The sequence below is a fragment of the Naegleria gruberi genome, assembly GCF_000004985.1.
Source record: "Naegleria gruberi genomic scaffold NAEGRscaffold_50, whole genome shotgun sequence".
NCBI lineage: Eukaryota > Heterolobosea > Eutetramitea > Acrasida > Naegleriidae > Naegleria > Naegleria gruberi.
In genome coordinates, this window is record NW_003163277.1 from 59,466 (window position 1) to 84,296 (window position 24,831).

The 24,831-nt window shown below is 34.3% G+C and overlaps 10 protein-coding genes across 10 annotated transcripts; 4 read left to right on the forward strand and 6 right to left on the reverse strand.

The window, feature by feature from the left end:
• Nucleotides 1–332: 332 nt before the first annotated feature.
• Nucleotides 333–4,001, reverse strand: NAEGRDRAFT_81070 (uncharacterized protein; the record flags this gene model as incomplete). Its single annotated transcript, XM_002672889.1, has 5 exons — nt 333–2,474; nt 2,584–3,096; nt 3,328–3,550; nt 3,844–3,853; nt 3,905–4,001. 5 exons carry the CDS (start codon nt 3,999–4,001, stop codon nt 507–509), a joined length of 2,811 nt encoding a protein of 936 aa, XP_002672935.1. The 3' UTR covers nt 333–506.
• A 1,703-nt stretch (nt 4,002–5,704) lies between these two features.
• Nucleotides 5,705–8,238, forward strand: NAEGRDRAFT_51902 (uncharacterized protein; the record flags this gene model as incomplete). Its single annotated transcript, XM_002672817.1, has 2 exons — nt 5,705–5,767; nt 7,357–8,238. 2 exons carry the CDS (start codon nt 5,705–5,707, stop codon nt 8,236–8,238), a joined length of 945 nt encoding a protein of 314 aa, XP_002672863.1.
• Nucleotides 8,239–8,539: 301 nt separating this feature from the next.
• NAEGRDRAFT_81071 (PAS domain-containing guanylate cyclase) lies at nt 8,540–11,974 on the reverse strand (the record flags this gene model as incomplete). Its single annotated transcript, XM_002672890.1, has 2 exons — nt 8,540–8,746; nt 8,809–11,974. 2 exons carry the CDS (start codon nt 11,972–11,974, stop codon nt 8,544–8,546), a joined length of 3,369 nt encoding a protein of 1,122 aa, XP_002672936.1. The 3' UTR covers nt 8,540–8,543.
• Nucleotides 11,975–13,518: 1,544 nt separating this feature from the next.
• On the reverse strand, nt 13,519–14,746 carry NAEGRDRAFT_71940 (uncharacterized protein; the record flags this gene model as incomplete). Its single annotated transcript, XM_002672891.1, has 4 exons — nt 13,519–13,602; nt 13,734–13,850; nt 13,893–14,359; nt 14,440–14,746. The coding sequence occupies 4 exons, from the start codon at nt 14,744–14,746 to the stop codon at nt 13,519–13,521; spliced, it is 975 nt and encodes a 324-aa protein (XP_002672937.1).
• Nucleotides 14,747–16,571: 1,825 nt separating this feature from the next.
• NAEGRDRAFT_71941 (uncharacterized protein) lies at nt 16,572–17,689 on the forward strand (the record flags this gene model as incomplete). The annotated part of the gene is made up of 2 exons (XM_002672818.1): nt 16,572–17,047; nt 17,095–17,689. The coding sequence occupies 2 exons, from the start codon at nt 16,572–16,574 to the stop codon at nt 17,687–17,689; spliced, it is 1,071 nt and encodes a 356-aa protein (XP_002672864.1).
• A 334-nt stretch (nt 17,690–18,023) lies between these two features.
• NAEGRDRAFT_83261 (uncharacterized protein) lies at nt 18,024–18,900 on the forward strand. The gene has a single exon (XM_002672819.1). It carries the CDS (start codon nt 18,073–18,075, stop codon nt 18,778–18,780), a length of 708 nt encoding a protein of 235 aa, XP_002672865.1. The 5' UTR covers nt 18,024–18,072; the 3' UTR covers nt 18,781–18,900.
• A 126-nt stretch (nt 18,901–19,026) lies between these two features.
• On the reverse strand, nt 19,027–19,560 carry NAEGRDRAFT_71943 (uncharacterized protein; the record flags this gene model as incomplete). The annotated part of the gene is made up of 1 exon (XM_002672892.1): nt 19,027–19,560. One exon carries the CDS (start codon nt 19,558–19,560, stop codon nt 19,027–19,029), a length of 534 nt encoding a protein of 177 aa, XP_002672938.1.
• A 278-nt stretch (nt 19,561–19,838) lies between these two features.
• On the forward strand, nt 19,839–21,935 carry NAEGRDRAFT_51907 (uncharacterized protein; the record flags this gene model as incomplete). Its single annotated transcript, XM_002672820.1, has 1 exon — nt 19,839–21,935. One exon carries the CDS (start codon nt 19,839–19,841, stop codon nt 21,933–21,935), a length of 2,097 nt encoding a protein of 698 aa, XP_002672866.1.
• Nucleotides 21,936–22,650: 715 nt separating this feature from the next.
• On the reverse strand, nt 22,651–23,025 carry NAEGRDRAFT_71945 (uncharacterized protein; the record flags this gene model as incomplete). The annotated part of the gene is made up of 1 exon (XM_002672893.1): nt 22,651–23,025. One exon carries the CDS (start codon nt 23,023–23,025, stop codon nt 22,651–22,653), a length of 375 nt encoding a protein of 124 aa, XP_002672939.1.
• Nucleotides 23,026–23,275: 250 nt separating this feature from the next.
• NAEGRDRAFT_71946 (uncharacterized protein) lies at nt 23,276–24,163 on the reverse strand (the record flags this gene model as incomplete). Its single annotated transcript, XM_002672894.1, has 1 exon — nt 23,276–24,163. The coding sequence occupies one exon, from the start codon at nt 24,161–24,163 to the stop codon at nt 23,276–23,278; it is 888 nt and encodes a 295-aa protein (XP_002672940.1).
• Between the last annotated feature and the right edge of the window lie 668 nt (nt 24,164–24,831).

The following is a 24,831-nucleotide window of genomic DNA, read 5'->3' on the forward strand; positions in this document are numbered from 1 at the left end:
AATGTTGTTTTTGCTGTTTTGAAAGCAGGAATTAGAAGGTAATAAAAATGCGACGATTAATACGCCTTAATACAGAGTTCCGTTCCACTAGTACTGTTTACGTTCGCTGATGGTTGACTTGTGAAGGACAATATTGCAGGGTTTGGAACAACAAAGTAGAAGATGCTATTGTCCTGTTCAGTGATGAAGAACTTTAAATTTTAGAAACTTACTGTTCTGCTCAATAACTATGCAATATTACTTTATCTGATCTAATATTGGGTTAGTACTTTATTCCTCGTTATTCGAATGATGTAGAATAGTTGAACAACATGGTTATTGCATGGTTGTATATTAAATGACACTTCATCTCAACAATTTATTCGCCAAAATATCCTATTCATCCATTCCATTCTCAAAAAGAAATTTCGCCTCCATCCTCATTACAATTAATATTTATGCGTTCATTCCAAATCGTCATTTCATAAAAGAGTCGAATTTACAATCTTTCCAAAATCATTGAATGTTTAATGCTTGTCACTGGATTTTACCGAAAGTACAGAAGGACGGGTTGAAGATTTGACAGAGAGTGGAGAGTTTCTGGTATTATTTACATTGTTTGAACTGTTTGTGACTGAGAGCTGTTGTTGGGATTGTTTGATAGGAGTTGTGTTGACCTGTCTTCCAGTTGTTGTTGATGAGCTTGAACCAGTTGCTGTTGTATTGGATGTGCTTGGAGTACTGGAATACTTTTGAGAGGTAGTCACAACTTTTCCACTATTAACATTTGTATTGACCTTATTCGTTGCTGTTGGTTGATTAGCAGTTGTAGAACTTGTTGTTGTGGACGTAAGCTTTGGAACTGTATTGGTTGCAGTTGATTTGTTGGCAGTCTGAGTTGTTGGTTTGACTTCGACTGGTGTGGAGGTAAGTTTTGGAACTGTATTGGTTGCAGTTGGTTTGTTGGCAGTCTGAGTTGTTGGTTTTACCTCCACTGGTAGTGGTAAAATTTCATTATCTTTCAGAACTGTCTTGGCAGAGGTTGAGGTGAGAATTTGAGGTTCTTCTCTATTACCACACAATCTATTCTTTCTGCATTTTCCTTTGGCATTGGCACTGATTTCGATACCCCTCTTCTCACTGGTGAAAAGTTTGTTGAGCATGACGAGAGGGTCCGCATCCGATCCAATATATACATTCGATCCGCTATTGCTAAAAACCTTATTATTTACAATATTTCCGAGTCCTTCCTTTCCAATCTTGATACCTTCAGCCATGCTATTGTGAATTTGATTATTTTCAATTGTTGGATTTCCACCATCCTTTATAAAAATGTTTGCTTCCAAACTTCCAAAAATGTCATTATCAGCAATAGTGCCATGAGCACCTGAATGTATTTGAATTCCAACATGAGGAGAGTCACGAATAGTATTACCAGTAATGGTTGGATCTGCCTTTTCACAAATTTCCAAAGAAACTCCCTTAAAGGTACACTTTTCGATGGATGCATCACATTTTGATCCCTTCAATTTAACAGTACAATGTGGGAGTTTTCCAGTTGTTTTGGTATTTGGTTTGTACTCTGAATTGTAAACTATCAAATTTCTAATTTTCGAATATCTGACATTGTCAAAGAGAATGACATCCTCAACATCTTTTGGTTTGTAAAGAATGGCATGTGATTTTCCTTCCGAAATTCCCTTCAAAAAGACACTTCTGTCAATGAGAATTTGTTCCTTATAAACTCCAGGTCGAATATTAATAATTGGTGTTGTGAGTGGTCTGGTTGGTTTGATGATTTTTCTTCCGTCTGATGGCCTCACAATGAAAGGCAAGTTGAATTTTTGCATTAAAAGTCTCTGCTTATCAACAAGTGAAATGTCAAGATTGGAGAGTGGATTACTCTTGACTGGATTGTTTGTTCCCAACATGACTCCTCCACTCGATCCACAATCTTCATACTCTCCAATATCTCCCAAATTACCAGTTCTAAAACTACTGGCCTTCTTTAGCGAGCCCGAGTCTGAGAAGGCATTCTTCATGGAACTGGCTGAAAAGGTTTTTGTCAATGAATGAGATGGTAGTGGCCTCTTTGGTATAATTTTCGTAATATCCATTGGAAGAGCATTGATAGCTGTTTGAATGGATGTATAGTCTCCCTTTCCATTAATATCTACTGTATATTCGAGTGAGTTTTGGAGAGGAATACTTCTCAATTCGGTCAATATTTGAGAGAAGGTTGGACGTTCGTCTGGATCCTGTAAACAACAAGTCGAAACCAATCTAACAAAGCAATCAATAATTGGTGATTCTTGTGCCAATTTTTCAGCATTTTCAATCTTTGGTCTTTGTCCCATAATTACCTGTGAAGCTACAGTGAATGGATTTTGAACATCGTGAAATGGAATTAAGTGAGTAATCAACTCGTACATGACCATTCCGAAACTGTAAACGTCAGCTTTTTCTCCTGAAGATGCTGCAGAACTGAACATTTCCTGTTTTTCAAGTTTCGAATATAATAAGTAAAGTAGTAATATTTGATAATAATTTGTTGCATAATTTGAATAATAAATTGATATTAAAAGTCAATGCAAAAATACTTACTGGAGCCATCCATCCAGATGTACCTTTCATACCAGATACTCCTGAATTTCTATTTCTCACAGAAGACAATCCAAAATCTGAAATTTTCGAAATCAAATTCTTATCCAACAACACGTTATGACTCTTCAAATCTCTGTGAATGATTGGTTTTGGTCTCGAGTGCAAATGATGCATTCCTTCGGCAATATCAATGGCAATTTGTAATTTCATTTCATTGCTGAGAATTGGTTGTGATTGGAGGAATTTCTTGTACTTGTCTGCTTGTTCATCCTCATCATCCATTGGAGATTCGACAATGGTGAGTCCAGTTCCGAGAAGTTTCTTTGTGGTTGGTGTGATCACTTGTCTATTGTTTTGTTGATTTGAAGGAGGTTTTAATTTGCCATTCTGTGATGATTCATTGGTTGGTGAGAGTTGAGAAGAGTTTTGTTTCTTGGATTTCATCAGAGGTTCATAGTCATACTCTGGAAAGGTTGTTTCTAATACTTTATGAAGAGAGAAGGGCAGAAATTCCTATTTTTCAATATTACATTATATATTAATTATATATTAGAATATTAATATGATGTTGTGTGTTGTTGTTATTAATATTATTCCGAATGATGTTTTCCAATTAATTAAATTAAACATTATAATAACAATTAAATTGTTGGAAGAAGTTAAACACAAATATAATGGAGAGAAGAGTCATAAGAAGAAGAAGAAATTACACTTAGAAAAGAGAGAAATAATTAAACAACTCACCATAACAATATAAACACACTGACTATCATCGGACCAACCAAAAACATTCAAAATATTGGAATGTTGTACTCGTAACATGATGGCAATTTCATTCAAAGTCTCCTTCCACAATTCATCATCATCACTATAGCTAGCAAGTCCAATCTTATTTCTTGGTGTTCGACAATTCTCGGGTATGAACAATTGTTTAATAGCACAAACTTCACCATCATAGGTTCCCTTACTATTATCATCATCATCATTCGTTATTATTAATTGTTATTATTAATTCATATAATTCAAATATAATGGTTTAAATTCCAAATCAAAATATTACAGCAATATTTGGATAGATTACATTGTATATAATGGCAATCAGGATGATTTTAATTTTTCATAATTTGTAATTGTATCCGTTATGAAGATATGAAATTAATTGGCAAAGGAAAAGATTTGATAATTAAAAACATTAACAAAGGAAATGATAGAACGATCATTGAATCAACTACTGAACAGACAAATTAAACAACAACATACTTTACAAAGCCTTTAAATAATATATATTAAAAAAACGAGGGAAAATATATTGAAAACATACCAAAACCTCCTTTACCAATCTTTTCTCCAAATTCTAAATCCTCCTTATCAATTCGAAATTCTTTAATTTCGTCTTCCAAATCTCCGATATTATTCATCTTCTTTGGATTGTAAAACTAAAGGTTGTTGCAACGACTGTAAATATTTCGTTTTTTATATATATTTGATTATTGTATTGGGTATCGTGTTGTTTTGTTCACTTTCTTGATGGACTTTGAAAAAAGGTCAATGTCCACTGATGTCTATTGTTTTTTTTTAACTTGACGAGTGACAATCGGGCTCATTCTTGGGTCATCCAGAAAACAACATTGATTTTGTCGTTCAAGCAAAAAGCAATTCTCTATCTTTTACCTTGCATTTTACCAACAGCAAACAAAGTAAACGCCAAAAATAGAAGAAATGGCTGGTTTCATGGTTCACCGAGTTGTAAATTATTTTGGCGCACTCTAAGAAAATGCACAACATTTACCAAGTTTGTTAGGATGAGATTTTACCTGCAACGATTCAAAGAACGTTGAGAGTAATCACTTGTTTATTGAATTGGTAGAAGGGTAGAAGAAAAGAAGGCTTCCCTAGAAAATGAAGATGATTGAAAAATCTCCAAATCAGAATCAGAAATGAATTAAGAGAACAAGGAACATATTCAAACCTGCAGTGAAAGATAATCTTGAAGTTAAGATTCTCTATCATTAAAGCAGTTTCTCTTCAATGGTAATAACAATAAGTTTTAGATTCAGAAAAGATTCGTCAATAATTGAAATCTAATCTTGTATCTACTCTTTGATTAATTTGAATGGAGTCCAACATTATGAACAATTCACCTCAAAGAAGGTTCAAGTTCGTGACATTTCTTCAGCTAAGGAAATTCTACTTGAAAATGCTCATTATGCCTTAACTATGGATATGGCTCAATAATAGATCCAAACAATTCGATTTGAGTTACGATTGGTCTCAGATATCATAGTTAAGTATTATTAGAATGTTTTTACTTCCCCCTATCTAGAGGTAAGTGATATTTCAATCAGGCTCCAAGCTGATTTATGTAACATTCTGGATTATTCAACATTTTATTGATCGATGCTCGACAGAGGAGGAAATCCTGACATTCTAATTGAAGGCGTAGCTGCTTAGCATTGAAAGATAAATCGGTCTGCAGTAGAGTTTCATCAATTATTATTAATGAAATTTCTCTCGAAAGTTAGATGGGGAATCCAATTAAGCATCGCATCTTTGATTAATTAGAGAAGAGGTTAAGGAACTAACCTTATGGTAATCTAATTGAGGATTCATTCATCTCCCAAACTTTCCGTAGATTCGTCACAGTGCGCAAGTTTGTAATCTAAAAAATATTTTGACAGAGAAAAAACCTCAAATCTAATAGAAATCAGTAAGTAGAAAGTTAACATTTGTTACTTATTCTTCAGCAGGGGTCGGTCATGTTAAATTCTATCATTAAGGAACAACTTGATAGTCTCAGTATCACTGGTGTAGATAATAACGAACTTTCGTATATGGTAGAGAATGGAGCTAAATTCACCACTTCCATCGTTACTGCCATGAAAAGAGGAAATGAGGCACAAATTCAGAAGGAGGTTAATGATTTTTTGGCCACCACAGACAAAGCAATTGTAGAGATTTTCCTTTCCTTATCCTGTCGGTATCAACTTGAGAAAGATGAGCTTGAAAAAGACTTATTCACCAATATCACCCCTCAAGAGTTTAGCAGAAATATTAAAGCAATTCCTAAACCTCAAATCTTAAAGAGATATTCAGCTTTAATAAGGCTCCATTCCTAAATGTAATGAGAAAATTAATAGAAACTCATCGAATTGCATCGGAGAAGCAAGAGTTGGAAGCAAAGGAAGTAAGAAAGTTACTTTTCGCGGAGCAGGGTGTTCAACAAAAAACTGCAAAAAAATCAATGATTTATCCAACAATACACCAATAAATTCGGAAATTATGAGCTTTATTCTACTACACGCACGTAATAGATTATTTTCAACACTGAACAACCACAAAACCAATTTCTACTAATCTATTACCCTTGAAATACTAGCAAACCGAATAATGGTTGACAAGATGAAAAACTTGAAAATTAATTTTCAAGAAAATCTTGCCTAATTGTAATAGAATCAATTCCATTACAATTACCTCGTCCAATACTACAACCATTATTCAAACACCCACAGAGTCTTTGACACTCCAAAAAATCCCCTCACCAACCCTAGAACCCAATTCTATGTTGGCCTATTGAGCGCAGATTTTTAAGCACCACAAAGTCCTTGATAACACACCACTAATAAAATAACAATAAAGACGTATCAAAAGAATTAATATACTCACCGAGTGTTGGGGTGGGTGGTGGGGAATCAAAGTATTAAGCTTGCTCAATGTTGAAAATTTTTTAGACAAATTTTCCTATTTCTTGGTGTATTGTTTACAATAAACTTTAGTGAGTTGAATACTCACTCCAATTTATCCAACAATACACCAATAAATTCGGAAATTATGAGCCCATACTAGCAACCTAATTCTTTTGATACGTGATTGGCTAAAACTTAATCACAAACTCAACTATCTAGATAAACCATACAAGCTAATTCTTCCATATAAATGGAGAATGTGCCTTAAAGGAGCCTGAATCAATGCATTAGCTTAAATCAAAACATCACCTCTCTGGAGAACATCAAGCCAATGATTACTAATCGTGATGAATAAATAGGTTTCGCTGTGAATGGATCATTAAGGGTATTCAATTTTGGAGGTCAACAGGAATATTAATAACATGTGGAAGTGGAGGTGTGTGTTCAAGATTATATGCTTGGCTGATAATATTCTCAAATTTAAAACATCTAGCCCATAACCCATTATGTCCAATATATTCGGAAGGATTGATTGAAGCCCTGAATCCTTTGTTAGCAATCAAGTTACTGTTATTAGGTGAGATGGAGACTTGCTGGTTCATCAGTCTTAAGGTTCATGAATTTCATAAAAGACTAGAGAACCTAAGGTGGAAGTGATGAGTCGTCTCCACTTATTCCGAAGTAAGTATTCTTGGGAAATAATCTTATCTACTTGCGTATGGTTGAACTCTATCCTTTAGCGTTCACTTTTGCAACCATCAAGAAAAAGGATACTTGTTGTTGTGTATCACCTTGACTATATGAGCTTTCCGAAGAAGAACAACCGTTTTGAAAGTGTTAATGTGTTCTGTTGACTTAACAATTATTATAAACAGTGTCCGAATGTTGAAGATGAAGGAACCGGATGTCTGGTCGGAAGAGAATTGGTGCTAGGTTTATCGTGCTGTTTCTTGCTCTGGTTGAAAAAAATTACTCTCCTTGAATCAAAGTATTAAGCTTGCTCAATGTTGAAAATTTTTTAGACAAATTTTCCTATTTCTTGGTGTATTGTTTACAATAAACTTTAGTGAGTTGAATACTCACTCCAAAGAACAAAAAAAGGGCTGCTAAAAAGGAGAAGAAGAAAGAAAGTGTTCTGAATGCAACGATAATTCTTCAAAATGTAAAGTCTCAAGATAAGGAAGAAGGTTTGAATGAAACAACTTCCACATCTCCTCGCTCGCCTATTGAAAACATCAGTCCCGATATAACAAACGATGCTCAGTACAATGCTATTGTTAATGCTAAAGATCTAAGGGAAAGTATTAAAATATTAACTTTTACGATGATTGAGATGAAAACAGACGTGCAAAGAGATATGAAAAGTATGAAGAAAGATATTGCAGAAATCAAAGTGGAAATTACAGAAATCAAAAAAGATATGTATAGCTTGAATAGAAATGTGGGCTGCCTTTACGAAGGCCAAGTGAAAGCAGAATTTGAGAAGAATTTTCAAGTTGAGTCTCCAAAGATTTTAGAATATGACAAGTTTTCAACTAGATTTGCTGAAGTGTATTCCCAAAATGGTTACCTTAATGAATTGGTGAAGAAATTGATAATAGGAAATGTTTTGAGCAAGGAAGAAAAAAGAAAGTTGACCTTGAAAACCTTCAAAGTTGAGCTTAATTTTGTTCTAACCGACAACTCAAACTCCACAAAAGTCCAAATCATTGAAGCAACCATGTCCTCATTCTCAAATCCTAACAAGTTAATATGTAAATTAGTACAATTGGAACGTCAAGTATTGTTTTATAAAGCTTGTTACCCATCTCATACAGTCACTAAAATTGGATTAGTTTCACCATCCGATTTGGATTCAGATATGGTAAAGGATGCACTTGATAAATACCCAGGATTGGTAGTTGTTAAATCATTTTTAGATGAGGGTAATTTTGAAACTATTAGATTGGGTAATAAGCCAGAGATTTTTTAATTTGAAATCCCATGATGTCCAAAAACAAGTAGTTCACTCTGATTGTTTCGTATTGTTATATTTATCAAGTTAGAATTGAAATAAATCAACTCTTCAAATTGGTATATGTGCAAATGATTGAGTAGGGTGGAATTATTCCCTCATTAACTTTTTAATATTTAAGTATTATTTGAAAAGCCATTAAAAAGGAATTGGATTTGTGACAGTTATTAAGGAGTTGATCATTAATATTCAATTCCCAAAACAAATGAACTAGATTGGAAATATATGCAAACCAATAAATTTATTTGTAGTGATAATTCATTTCAAATAATGGAGTTTATTTCTTCAGTCTTGACGATTGCTCCCACATGATACTTATTGTCCAATAAATAAGTCTGAAGAATTCCCTTTCCTTTTACTGCGATACTACGCTCCTCAAATGTGAATTCTAAATCAAAAACTCTTTCATATGTTTTTCTTGACAGTTGAATTCTTCCAGGTAAACTAGTGCTTTCCATCCTACTTGCTGTAGTTATGGAAAGAAAATAAGAAAATCATTAAATAATTATTACCACACTTCAAACTTACCTGTGTTGATATTGTCTCCCCAAAGATCGTATGCAAACTTCTTCTTTCCAATCACTCCAGCTGTTACACTTCCTGTGTGTATACCTATTCTAATATTTATCTGTTTTTCAACAGGCTTTCTTGAAGTAATGTTGTAGTTACGAATAACATTGAAACAATCAATGGAAAATCTAAGAATTCTCTCTGGATGATTAATGTCAACATTGTTTAACCCTGCACAACAAAAGTAAGAATCACCAATGGTTTTGATTTTTTCCACATTATATTTGTCAGTCAAACCATCAAATCCATCAACCACACAATTCAGTAATTGCACTAACTCTGTATGTGTTAATTGTGAGGTCAATGCAGTGAATTCAACCATATCACTAAAGAAACAGGTGACATCTGGGTGTTTCTCCGCAATAAGAGATGCTCCAGCCAAAAGTTGACGAGCTACAGAGCTAGGTAGAATATTAAGAAGCATATTTTCCGATTTCTTCTTTTCTTCGTTTAGTAATAAAATTGCCTTCTTCTCTAAGGTGGATTCTTTGATGAAAAATAATGTAATGTGTTTGTTTTCAAAGAATGTTACATAGATATTGACTGTTGCAGGGAAAGTCTTTTGATTTTTTCTGACACACTCAAGTTCAAAAGTTTCTCCTTTAGGGCAGGTTTTTGTTACTTGTTTTTTGATGGATTCGACTTCGTTCTTAACCAAAGTTTGGTGTTCTCTTGTGAATATTTTAATAGGTTTACCAATAACATCTTCGAGTTGATAACCAAACATTCTTTGAGCTGAAGGATTGAAAATATCCACTAGCATTGTATCATTACATGTAATTACACCATCAACAAATGTGTTAAGAATTGTCACTAGTTTTGCATCTCGCTCTGACGTGACACCATTGTTGGTAAATAATTTGGATGGGTTTTCATTAGGTAGTGTTTTAAATAATGCAAAGTTTTTAAGTTTCTCGTTGAACACCAAAGTATCTATCGATAGGTAATCGAACATGATTCTCATTTGTTGTTCTGCATTAGCATATTCACGGAAAATGTAATACATCGAACAAATCGAGCAAGTGACAAGTACAAAGCCAATTACAAAACTCGCTATCACATAATTAATATTTGGTACAGAGGCATCAACAGCGAAAATATTTGCAAAATCAATCAATTTCATCGATGACAAGTTAAAAAGAAATAAAATCTTAAGTAAGGAAGTAATATGTTCCTTGATAGTCACTGGTTGAAATAAAATTGTCTGGGCCAATAAATTTTGTTTCAACAATATTTGTGTTGATAATAATATATGTGTTAGCATTGTATCTATTCCAATGCCACAAGTGCTGTTAAAATGAGTGTCAGTTTCTGGAATGGTACAATTTGGATCGCCCTTAATCAAGTGGTCTGTACCGGGAAACATGCCTGCAACTACTGATTCAAAGGGTTTTGTAGTTGATCCGAATAAACACCAATCCCAATTCCTTTGAAGATTTGCTGCCTCTTGATAATATTGAAGAGTCATATTTAAAGCTTCATCCTCTGTTATCAATGGTATATCGTCAACATTTCTATAATAAGCATATAGTTCAGTACTGTAAAATGCTACATTTTGCAGATGCTTGGTAGTTTCAAATACGTCTTGTACATTTACAAAGGATTCAACCGAATAATGGGTATTGTCAAACAAGCCACATACGAATACTGCCGTACACACTCCAACTGTTAAAAATATTACTATTATCAAAATGGGGAAACATATCTTATGTTTGAGAGGATCTACTTTTCCTGCATGAGTAATCACTTCTTGTGGTTGTTGTTCGCATAATGTGTGGTATATTTCACCAACTTCTGGTTTAGAGACACACTCTTTCAGTAGCTTGACATGATTTTTCAATCTAGAGAAAGTGAATCTTGAATATATCAAATATAATACACACACTATTAACAAGCAAGGTAACACGGCTGCTGTGTAAATGATTAAAACATTCCTCGAATTCAATGCCTCATCTATATGAACTTGTGTGTAAGAATGACAAAATAAAGAATATGCCTGTGTAAGGGTATTTTGATTTCTATAAAGAAACATGAACATAAAGGATGTGTAGGTTTGTAGTAAAGCTTCACTTGTTTCTGACAAGAAGCGATTTGCCAATAGTTTTAAAATCTTATTGATTTGAGAGAGTGGGTACTTGTTTGACTCAGTCAGGTTATATAAACCTCCTCCTGGTATTACAGTTGGAATTACTAATGAATAGTGGAAATCAGTAAATTGAGAGTAGATTTGAGGTGAAAACTTTGAGGCAAAAGCAACGTTTTCTAAATTGACTATCGATTGTGTGAAATATTCGACATGCTGTTTGTATTTATCCATGTCAAAATAAATATCATTCGTCCAATTATGTTCGATGGTGATATTTGATTGCATCCAGTGGTCAATAATCTGATACCCTCTTCCTGAAAGTAATAAGTTAGTGACACAGGGTATTGTGGCACATGCCTCCTTAGAATGTAGCAAATTGCTTGTTGCTTGATTGGAATAAATCAGTGACAGCAAGAATGGAGTGATGAGAGCAACCAAGAACAGTATGCAAAAGCCAACAAATAGTATGATAAAAACAGTTCGGCGTGTTGGAGTTGCAAGAGCATTGCTATAAATCATCTTTCTTGTTTGTGGATCCAGTGTTTCAAATTCTTCTAACGTTTGCTCCTCATTTTCTCTCCCATCAGTGGTAATTTCAGACACAGAAGATTCACCTTCAGCTTTTTTAGTGGATCTGTTGCATTCATTTTCTTCGAGTAAGTTTGCTTTGTTAAAATTCTCATTTGATAATTCTGGATTTGCTTTAAATGATACCAAATATTGTGCATATATTCTTAGTGCTGTTTTGTCTTGACTATAAAAAGGAACAAGGTTGTTAAATATACAGTCACACTCGGCAACTAGCTTGGAGCTTCTAAAAATGACTCTTTCAATTTTTTCCATAATAATACTTTCTTTCAGAAACTCTTTCCAAAAATCCTTATGAAGAGCATAAAGTTCTTCGGTTTTTCTCCGAATTTTAGACAGTATTAATACCAGTTCTGACTTGGAATCATCTTCACAAAGATACGCCTCAATTTCCTTCTTCTTTTGGCACAATGAATACGAAGAAACAAAATTTGCATACTTTGGTGTCATATTTTTTGTTAAAATTGAAAAAGCCAATGTACGTTCACCCTTCGTTTGATATGCCATTATTGATGCTGATACTAAGGGCAACCTCATACTGCTGTTTAAATCTTGTAAGGTTGCCTTGATAAATGCTATTATCCCTGAATGATACTTGCTTCGTTTAGGTCCTTTCATCATTTCAAACTTTAAAAAAAGACCCAATAGGTAAACAATTCTATCATCTTGGAGATTTAAGTTTTTTGAGACTGTATATGTTCCAGTGTCTGGTTCTTCTTTAAAAAACTTGTTCTTAAATTTATACATATTGTATCTTGTATAACATTCCATTGTCACACATCCAATTAAAGCCATCAATAGCATCAACCCCAGAGTAGCTGAAAACAATATTATTCCAAGAGTGTTATCGTTGGTCACATTGACAAAATATGTCACAAGACCAGATACACTTGTGGCCAGTCTACAGAAAATGATACCACTAATAACAGTATTTTCAAATCTTCTTAGCATTGGTATTGTTTGAAAAACAAGTATTATCAATAGTAGAGTCGAAATTATGTGTACAATAGATCTTAAATATGCCGTGTACGGAGGAATTAGATGATGAATGACAATCCCAACAACATTGCACAACGGAATAGTGGCCTGAAAGATAATATTGTCATTTAGCATTGGGGAGTTGCTTAATGGATGAGAATTTGGTAGAATCAATATTGATAGACCAAGTACAATTATAAAAACAACTATTGAAAGCAATGATAATATCATCAGAGGAATGTTGATAGAATCGAAACAAGGGGAACCTGGGAATCGATTCAACACCATTCCATTAGGTGCCCGACTAAATGGAATAACTACAGCAAGTGGTTCAGGTTGCGTCAAGCCATAACTGCAGTCTACAAAGGAAGTTAACACGTATGTGACAGGTGCCGAGATCAATAAACAAGTGTAACATAGAATATGTACCACTTTTTTCAGGAGCTTCCTCCTGCTACTTACTCTTTTCACAGCAGTATTAGCCAAAATAAAACAGCACACAATTGCCACAATAGTGATCATAAAAAATACAGCAAGACCAAGGTTAGCATAATATGGAAATGTCCATGATGCAAGAGTTATTGGAAAGTTCAAAACTTTGATGATCCAACTAGCCCATACTCCAAATCTGAAAGACACTGGATTTAGTAACGGTATCCATACAAAACACCAAAACAATACAAGCTGTACGATGAGTTGCTTAAGAAACTCAATGGTTCCTTTTCTAATTTTGTTTGCCTGCATTGCAAACAAGAAGATAAAAAACTCATTCGCTATGGCAGACCCAAACTCTGATGATAGAGTAGAGCTCTGGCAAGTAATAGATGTAGAAAATCCGTTTTGTTTTTTTTCATCCTTGTTTGTGTCCTTAGTTTTGTTTGGTTTCTCAATACTGATGGCTCCATTATGCTGAAGTCTTATATAGCCTTGCATTTCGATTTCAAACTTTGCATTGTCTAATTCAACTTCTTGTCTCAAATCATTTGGTATGAGATTATTATCCACATTGTTAATATTCAACTTTGGGTCTCTTCTGCTGTACATGAGCATGTAAGCATTTGTGGAATCGCCAATAATCTCATCATTTCCATACATGGATTCTATTTGAGATTTATCAATTTCATCAATATAATTATCATTAAATTTAAACCATTTCCCTGAATGGAACGATCTTATTAACACAAAGTAATGCTTTAAAAAAGGTCACTAAAAAGCTAGCTATTTTACATACCCCTGTAAGTGCATCTCCAGAATGAATGATAACACTATAAAGATCAAATAAATGTTGCTGATCATCTACATATTTTGACATGTCCAACACAAAGGGAAAGGTAACTTTGTTTCCAAGCTAATACTACAATTACATTAATATGAACAAGTTCATACTTACCTTGACAGGAGTATTTGTTTGATAATCAACCCTCTTGAGTTGAAGTGTTAAAATGTAGGGAAGATGAGCCAATTTTAAATTCTTGACCGCATCTATTTTCTTATTTCCAAGCTCCTCACAACACCATTGATTATCTCCCTTCATTTCCTCAGATTTTAAAAAACTTTCAATGGCCTCCTCGACACTGGACACATCCCGAATAGCCAATTGCAAATCCATAAAACTGTCCACTTTGGTGGTTTGATATACTTCACCACTTTGTTTCTTCTCATCCACAGACTCGATATGATCTATTACAGTGCCACAAAACAGGTCGCTGAAGGATACATTGCTATCGTTATTGTAATTTTTTTGTGGTGGTGATGAATCAGTTTCTTTAGAATGGGATCCGTCAGTCAGCACGTCGAACAAGATCCTAAACACTTCATGAATATCGTGTTGAACTTTTAAATCTGATGCTTGCCAGCCTAAGCATAGAAAAATTTTCGCACACGAATCAATCATATTATGTGTTGATAATGAAATCTAAGGACAATCGAAAACTTACCAAATGAATTTGTTAACTGTGTGGTGTCCACTGAGTTTCTCTTTGATAAAGTCAAATAGGCAAACAAGCGTTGCAATTGATAAGGGACGCAATGGTCCTGGTCAGGATCATGCTCAGGATCGTACCTCCATTTGAAAACCAACTCACGAAATTTTGGTGTGTGATGCAGAGATTGTAGTAGAGAATTTAAATAACATGTGGTTCCATTATTGGTGAGGCCAACAAAATGCTCTTCCTCTTGTGCACTACAAGATTGACGCCAGTTGGTGTTGGATGGTCCACTTGATGTTTCGTGGTTGTACTGCATGGTGATGTAAATTGTACTTTGTTTAAGTGGCGTTCCTCCTATTTTAATTGAAATTGAGACTTTAGTGTGACAAATTTATTATCTAATCTATTTTGGTAAAATTGTAAAAATAGTAATTAGACTTCCGTAAAAAGTTGCGTCTTTTTGAAGGTACAAAATACTTTCACGGTAAACACTGCTTGGAACACAAAATCTGAGCAACACTCAAACTGTTTTCAAACAATTCTTCCAAGGTAAACTGCAAACAAACCAACTGCCGCTTAGTGCAAACTCTTAAATTGATTAAATCTCTGGTTCCAAAAACCAAATGTTTTCCATTGAGTAGGGTGGAAATCATTCCCTCGTTTAATTGTTAATTATTTGAAAGGGCATTAAAAAGGAATTGGATTTGTGACAGTTATTAAGGAGTTGATCATTAATATTAAATTCCAAAAAAAATGAAACGACAACAAACCTGCGCTAATCCAGAAGAAAAAAGCGAAAAACGCTCCAAACACAACGATCAAGCGAAAATTGTAACCTTGCAGATGGATGAGGCTTTGGCGGGAAAAAATTCTAGCCTCTTATTCAGTAAGAAGACGAAGAATATTGAAATGACAATTCATTTGAACGGAATGGAGTGTCATGAAGGGATACTTTCCACCATATTTGATTTTCTGGATGTGAAAGATTTGCAATTTATTAAATCAGTATCATGGAAATGTTATGAATTGGTGCTTGCTGATAATTCAAGATATGCACAGAGAATGAGGGAGGAGTTTCCAATATATTGTAAAAGATTGGAGTATTTGAATGAGTTTGCTGAAGGTTTGATGATAAAGTGGCTGAAGAGGAGATTTGTGAAAAGACATGGCGAGAGATTATTATGGTAGATTGTGGAGAAATCAAACGGGAATCATGAGAAGGTTGTTGAAATTATTGTGAATTATGGATTGTTTGATCTTATTGAAATATTATCTGATGAGTTTCTAAATGCTAGACTTGCATTATATGAATGTGGAAAGAAGATAGATGAGTTTGAAAGTCTCTTTGAAGGTAAGCTATTTAATTGTGTTTGCCATCCCTAAAATGTGTACAGATGATTATGGCCTGTTTGCAATAAGTGAAATCATTTCACAGGGGGAGGAGTTCTATAAAAAGGTTATTGCTAAACCTGAGCTTGGTAAATCAGCACTTCGATACGGATATGAGGAATACATGTATTGTTTCCATTCTCTCTATTACATTCCAACTCAAAACTATATTGCAGAAAACGAAATTCAGTACGAAAGAAGAAAACAAAAAACCATCAAAGCACTTATTGAAGGGTATGATGTTTTTAAGAATTTCAATCCTATCTATTGTTAGGTGGTTTCCAATAACAGGTTGTTTCTTTAATATTATTCCATTGTACAACAACTTGATTTCCAAGAGTTTAACCAAAAAGAACAAAACCTCAACAACAAATTCCTAAAATACTCATTAAGAAATGTTTCATCATCTTTGATGGTTGCAAACTTTCTGTAGTCTGAAACCAATCAATTAAAGGATTTTTATTAGAATTGAAACAATTACAAGTGAGAGGAAAGTATCGAATGAGGATTTTAGATATTCTCCAGAAAGAATCTAAAAAACGGAGCAAGACAATCCGTTCCAGACTATTTTTACAATCGGAACGGAAAAGTATCTCGGAGACGGAGTCATTTTTCACTTCAATTAAACAGTGGACAACCAACACAATCACTTGCCGTATACACACTGGTTTCCCTCTTTCAACCTATAAATACCCCTCCATTCTTCATCCTTTCCGATAACTATCAAAAAAAAACAATTCAAACACTTCAATATGAACAAGTTAATCTTGGTCGTTTTACTTGTTGCCTCCTTCATCTTAGCTATTGAGGCAGCCAAGGGACCTTTCAATGCTCTCCCAGAATCTGAAATGCAACAACTTTTCACTCAATTCCGTAGAAAACATGTTAAATTATATGGTACTAAACAAGTCCAAGATAGAAGATATCAAATTTTCAAGCAAAATGTCGAAAGAGCAAGATTTGAGAATTACTTGACTGAAAGAGACAATATGGGTGTTACCAGATTCTCTGATTTGACCCCTGATGAATTTAAGAGCATGTTCTTGATGAAGAGTTATACTCCAAAGCAAGCAAGAGAACTTTTGAGTGGAATGAGACAATATCCAGCCAATGCCAAGTTGACCATGAAGCAAGTTAGTGATGCTCCAAAGGAATTCGATTGGAGAGAACACAATGCTGTTACACCAGTTAAAGACCAAGGTAACTGTGGATCTTGTTGGACTTTTAGGTAGGTTATTTGAATATTATTATTTAACGGTTCATTAATTTTTCTAGTACTACTGGTAATGTTGAAGGAATGTATGCTGCCAAAACTGGAAAGCTCATTAGCTTGTCTGAACAACAACTTGTTGATTGTGACCATAATTGTGTTGTTTGGGAAGGTGAAAAGACCTGTAATGCTGGATGCAATGGTGGTTTGATGTGGAGCAGTTTCGAACATATCATCAAGACTGGTGGTTTGGTTACTGAAGAATCTTATCCTTATGAAGCTGTTGATAATAGATGTAGATTCAATGTTTCTAATGCTGTTGTCAAGATTTCCAATTGGACTTTTGTTTCTTCCAATGAAGACGAAATGGCTGCTTGGTTGGCTAACAATGGACCAATTGCTATTGCCATCAATGCTGATTATCTTCAATATTATAGAAAGGGAATTCTCAATCCTTCAAGATGTGATCCAGAAGAATTGAACCATGGTGTTTTGATTGTTGGTTATGGAGAAGAAAAGGCAGCCAATGGTAAAGTTGAAAAGTATTGGATTGTTAAGAATTCATGGAGCGCATCATGGGGTGAGAAGGGATACGTACGTGTCTTGAGAGGTAAGGGCGTTTGTGGATTGAATGCAGTTCCATCTTCTGCTCTTATTTAAATTTCACACCTGTGTATTGAAATAAATTTTGTAAATATATTTTAAAAAACTCAAAGCTAATTAATATTGTAAACACAAATTCAATCGTATTTTGCCCATCTCTCTAAAAAGCCGATTCCTTGAACCAAGAATCCAATTTTGCCTCCTCAATTTATATAAGGCACTGTAATATTTCATTTTTCTTCTTCTAACATTTTGTAATGATGCCAATTAATTTCGCCGCCTGCTATTCCACCTCTTGACTTGGCCAAGGTTTGCACCGACAACACACATTTTTCAAGTTCACCTTTAAATAGCATTTGGCAAACATCACAAGATTTCAAAAAAAAAATATCAACACCCTCACTTGTAGTACATACTTTTAGTATAATTTTAAAACAAAGATGATCTTTAGACAATTATTCTCTGCTGATACTTGCACAATGACTTTTATTTTGGGATGCGAACAAACTGGACAAGCTGCCATTGTTGATCCTGTCATTGAAGAATGCGAAAGAGATGCCAAGTTGGCTAAGGAATTGGGATTGACTATTACACATATTTTGGATACTCACGTTCATGCTGACCATATTACTGGTGGTATTGCCTTGAAGAAACACTTCCCACAAGCTACTCATGTTTATAGTATGCATTCCGGAGTTACTTTCACTACAGGATTGACTTTGGCCAAGGAAGGTGATGTTATTCAAGTTGGTTCTCTCAAGATTCACGTTTTGGAAACTCCAGGACACACCAATGGTTGTTTGACCTATTATACCGATGATAAGAAGATGGTTTTCACTGGTGATGCCTTGTTCATCAGAGGATGCGGAAGATGTGATTTCCAACAAGGATCTGCCTCCAAATTGTATGATTCCATCATGAAGATTTATTCTACATTGCCTGATGATTGTTTGGTCTATCCTGGTCACGACTATAAGGGCATGATGTTCTCCAGCATTGGTGATGAAAAGAAGAATAATCCAAGAATTTTCGCAACTCAAACTCGTGAAGGATTCTGTGAAATTATGAATAACTTAAAGTTGCCAAATCCTAGATATCTTGATGTTGCTTTGCCAGCTAACTTGTTGGGTGGTGTCAAGACTAATTAATTATTTCCGTCATCATCAAATAATTATTATCTATATTTTAAATAATTGTGATGAGAATATATTTTGATTGTCCGACTTGCTAAAAACAATATGTACATAGAGAAAATAAATTTTGAATTTAAAAATCTTTTTAATTTACAAAATAATAATACAATTTGATAAATTCCAAATCTTTCAAAATATTTACATATATAATATTTCAATAATAATTATATTAAAATTTTCCATTACTTCATCATAAAATTATTACTGTCTTTTAACAACAGTTTTTGGTCTTTTACTACCTCCCATCAAGGCAGAATTCGACACTGATACCAAATCTTCCCTCTTCCTAAACGAATCAAATCGTTCTCGTTGTTCCTGTTGATTTTTCCTCTTCAAAAAAGCCTTCACCAAATTACGTTGTCTCGTCAGCTGTTCTGCTTGTTCCGTCAGCAAATCTGCAGCATCGGAGGCTGAAGCAGAATTGGCGCCATCTCCGCCACCACCACGTCTCTTCTTCTTATTATTGAGCGAAAATTCCAACATATCGATACGACGATTTCGCGCCTCAATATCCATCTCGAGTTGTTGAATGTACATGAGCATGTGATGGAATCGTTGTTGGAGTATCGAGTTGTGTGAGGAGAGTGAATCGTCCCATTTTTCAAATTTCATATTGGAGAGAGGATGCGATTCGAGGGCGGCAACTTTTTGTTTTAGAGTTTCACATTCGATTTCTTTCAGCATGAGACGAATGTGGAGAGGTGAGGTGAGGTCCAAGGGCAGTATTGAAGACATTTTTTTTTGATGAATTATTTGAATGACATGTTTGACATGATCTGTTCTTTTTGTTTTGAGGATTCGTATTTGAAAGGTTTAGAATAGCAGTTCTATAGAAATATTTTCAAAGTAATTTCATTATCTGTTATATTCAATGTATTGTAATATAAAGATTTAATGTATTGAAAGCAAAGAAATATTTTATTCTAATTGTTTCGAATAGGAATACATCTATTTTCACATCAAATTTCCATTAAAAAAAAATTCAAAAGTTTGCACGGACTTGTCCAAGCAACATGTCCTCATCGAATAACAATAGCAAAACAATACGTTTCTTTTCGGATACCAATTCGAATACACTTATCAGAAACTCACCATCCAACAATACAAACTTAAAGGACAACTCTAATCCCATCCTCTCCATCACCACCACCACAACTCCCAACAACAACAAATCCACCACTCAATCTCCTCACCATTTAGACTTTCAACTTTCTCCAAGTACTTTACAAAACACTCGCAAATTCTCCCTCAACAAGGATATATTAATTTCCATGATCAATAATTCATCTACATCTGCTACATCTCCATCCTCTTCATCTATAAATTCTCCTTCATCATCTTCATCATCATCACAACAATTAAATAATAATTTTTCATCATCAAATAATTTATTCAATTCCGTTGATCCGGATTCGAGGAGGCGGAGTAGTGGCGGAGAAAATATTAATATCGGTAGTGGTAATGGTAGTGGTAATAATAATGCGAGTGTTAATAGTTTGGGAGGTGCAGGGAATAATTCAGTTCTCTTTTTGAATTTGGACGAAAGATTGGCCATGCAAACACAGAATGAATTGAATTCTTCGAGACCGATCAATCATCAGAGGAATAGACATAAGGGATCTGGTGGTATTTCTGAATATTCATTTACGGTGGATGATTTGATATTGCCAAATAGTGATATATCATCACCTAGATTGGCAATTTCAAGTAATTTAAATTCGAATATTGTTTCTTCTAATGTTTCGAATGCGAAGAGTCCAACTCCTCATTCAAAATCAAATTCAACGACTACAGCTACCTTTGTACCATATATTTCTCCTTTAAATACTTCGAATAGTTTGGAAAGTAATGAATTGGGAACTACAGAATTTGTCAATTTGGATCTCACTTCAATTTTACCTCATGGAAAATTATTGAGATTCTTCCTTGTGAATAATCAGGACTATTTCACAGACACTGTCCAATTGAGAAAACACAGCCCCGTCATTGCTCAGGAAATTGATTTCCAGCAACGATTGAATGAATTTGAAAATCAAAACACTGGATTCTTTTCAGATATTTCCATTAGATTTGTACCGAGTGGAAGAGAGATTCGTGCCCATAAATTCATTCTCTCCATGTATAGTCCCGTGTTGGCTACACTGTTTAGTTCGAGATGGAAGGAAACTCATGATAATGTCATTGAGGTTTTGACTGAAGTTAGTAATCAGAGTGGTGGTGGTGTAAATTTTGAGGAGGTTGACGATGAGCAATTATTTGTGGAAATGATTCTCTGCATGTATAGTGGTCAGATTTATCAAGTGGAGCAACATTTAATTGTTCCATTGTTGGAGTTATCTGACAAGTATCAATTTACAGAATTGTCGAGAGCTTGTGAGGAGTATTTGAGAGTTCACTTGAATGAACACAATTGCATTTCATTGCTCTATCTTGCCAATGGAATTTCCATTGAGAATACTCTTCAATCCTCTGCAAATACGAGACTTTCCATTTCATCAACAACTGGAAGCAAGTATTCAAAGGGAAAGTTTGATCGATTGAAAGAGAGAGCACTCGCCTACATTGATACACATTTCGAGTTGGTTTCCAAGACCAAGGCATTCCTCTTTTTAGATGTTAACATGTTGATTTTCCTCCTTAATCGTGGTGAGCTCAGAGTTGATTCTGAGGATGTCATTCTCAGTGCCATTTTAAATTGGTGTGATGGTGATCTGTGCAATAGGAGAGAACTCTTATTCTCAACTCTATTGGAACATGTTCGATTGTACCACCTCTCTCCCAATCGATTGGCTCATTTGGGTGAAGTATTGGAAAGGTACACTGGAACATTGGAGAATTCCTCTCTCATGATGCCATGGATGAATAGAATCATGCAAGCCATGTCCTATCAAATGTCTCACACTCTCGGTTTCCAACTCTCTCAGAGTATGCAACAGAAAATTGCACTCGAATGTCCTCCAAGAAAGAGAGCTACTCAAGATATTACAAGAATTTCAAATTTATTATCACAGGAGCAATTTTTACAAATTGCAGAGTGGATTAATGAGCAAGGAAAGCAAGGATTGATGAAGGATGTTTCTGAAAGGTTTGTTTCCATTTTCCCACTCTAATTGATTAATTTTCTAATAATTTTTTGTAAATATATACTTCACACATTTTACAAATATTTCACACAAATACAATCTCAAACTAATCAGAGAATGGCTACTTCTCTACAGAGGAACAAGGGATGGTTTTCAAGGTAAAGCTTTCCATGCCAAATGTGATGGAAAAGGTCCAACTTTTTGTGTCATTAAAACAGATAAGGGATTTCTATTTGGAGGATTCACATCCAAGAGTTGGCACAGTAACAACACTGATGAGAGTGACGAATGTGCATTTTTATATTCTCTCTACAATCCCTATCTGAACAACAAAATGACAAGATTTAAAATCAAACCTGGAATGTCAGCTGCCATTGGATGTTATGCAAACTTTGGAGTAATTTTTGGTGGAGGAAGAGATTTAATTCTCTATTCTGAAAGTAATATTAACAATTCGAGTCATTGTGAATTCTTTGGCCACACTTATCAATTACCAAATTTAGCAGGAGTTTGCTATGGATCTCTGAAGAGTAAAACCTTCTTCAATGGAACTGAACAGTTTAGAGTGAATGATTGTGAAGTTTTTGGATTAGTTCCATCCTCAAATAAATTCCTTACCAAGTAATACTTGTCCTATTTCACATTGAGAATCTTTTTGCATTTCACACACAAGTCAATCGACAGTTAGCTCCATAACAATAACATTTAAATGAGCACACTAACTTGTTTATAATATTTTGGGTTAAACGATTTCACAACAGGTTTTTCTTTCAAATTCTAACAATTCCAATTTTACTTGTTGCAATTCGTCTAAATCTTCCGAATCTTGAACAGTTTCCACAAAATGTCTATCAATAGATAACAAGACATTCTTCACCTCTTGAAACTTATCGGAGTAATATTGAATTTGATCTTGTTGTTCTCTTGTTGGATTTTCAACTTTGATTAACATTAGTTTTTCTAGACGAAAGTCAATTAAAGCAATTTTCTTTTCCGTAATTTCTTGATTAGAATACTTGGTTGGTTGTTGATAGTGATGAGCTGGTTCCTGCAGACCGGTATCTTCGAAAAAGCTTGGAGGACCATAAGGAACAAGTTGTCTGTAGAAAGATGGCATTTTTTTGAGTTTAGAATAGTTCGTTTCGTGTTCATGATCATTTTTTGTTAGGTGGCCCAAAGGTAATGTGAGAAAAACTTTTTACCATGTGAGAATAAAAGTTAATGAGAAAGCTGTTCAAAGATCTTTCAATTTTTATGTTTAGCAACCTAACAAAAAATGATCTGACGTCATTAATGATAAATTCAAAATTTATTTACAAGATTATTTACAAATATTTCATCACAAAAGAAGGTTTCTACTAATGAGATTACTTTTTCATATCCAAAAGGACAAATTCAGTCATTGAATTCACTCCCTCAATGAATAATTCCTCTTCAGTGGATGAATCTGAATGAATGAAACAACCATCTCCTTCTTTCAATGTTACAATTTCTTGATTGTTTCCATGAGAAAGTTTGATTGAAATTGGGTTTTCTAAATTTGGTGATTTGAATAGTTTCATTTTCAGATAATTGGAAATGAAAGGGTTAGCTTTACGAAGTAAAGAAGAAAACAAACCATTTAGTTTAGAATCTTCAACTGAAGATGATCCAATTCTACTCATAATTGGAACGTGAATATAAATTTGACGACCAGGTTGCAAAGTATGATTGACTTTCTTTCCAGATTCCAATAAACTTGAAAGTACATAAATATCTTGATCAATTCCAATAAATTCTTCACTCAATTTGGCACTTTCGTTTGGAACAATCATTAAACGCAATTGATTCAGTTTTTGTTCTGGTGTGAAATCTTTCGTTTGATAATTTGGTTTCGAATTGAAATTTCGAGGTTTCACCCAAATTTGTAAGAATTTGACATGCTCATTCTTATCCCTATTAAACTCACTGTGATAAACTCCACTTCCAGCTGAAGTAAACTGAACTGAACCCTTCTTACAAACTTCTGTATTTCCCATAGAATCTGAATGAGTCAAATTTCCAGACAAGATATACGAAAATATTTCATAATTCTGATGAGGATGCATTGGAAATCCGCTTGATGGCTCCACTGTATCTTCATTCAATACTCTCAATGGTCCGAATTGAGTAAACTTTTGATTTCGATAGCTTGAAAAGGAAAATGTGTGGTAGGTATCAAGCCAGCCTTCATCATAGTGTCCTCTTTCTTCTGATGGTCTAATTTCAAATTTCATTTTTCTTGTTATTTGGCGCGTGTGTTGTTGTTTGTTTTTTTTTGATTTGAAAAATTGAAAAGTTTGTTGGCGGGAAAGATAAAGAAAATTGTGAGCGCAAGAACTTGCTGGTTAGTGCGCACGGTTTTTGTTGTGCCAATTCCGTTGGTTTTTTATGGGCAAATTGCTGCACTTTACAACCTTGTTCACGGAAAAGGGAGTTTTAGTACCAGTTACGGATTCGAAGTACTTGAATGTTGCAAACATGTTGGTTACAAAAAATGGTCCTTAGATTGTACTTATGAATGCCTTAATGGATCACTCACATTTTGGAAACAACAATCCTAAAAATCTGGTGGCTATTAATTTTTTTAAATGGTTTTCTATTTTTCTTTTTTGAATTACTTTTTTTTAAGGATATGGATATGGAGATTGATCAATTAATAGGAGCACTAAGCTTACTTTCCTTGAGTTTAACACTTTTTATGGGGTAAGAAAGTGCAGGGGTTCGCAATCTGAAGTCAAATTTCTAAAATATCTTGTATTCATCGATAAAGAGGCAAACCCTTATTTCTCAAAAACCCACATTACTTTTCTCTCAAAGAAAAAACAAATTATCGAGTTTCACATTGGATATTTAAGGTAAATCACCGAGGACTGCCTGTGATTCTCTGCCTTAATTAGAGGTT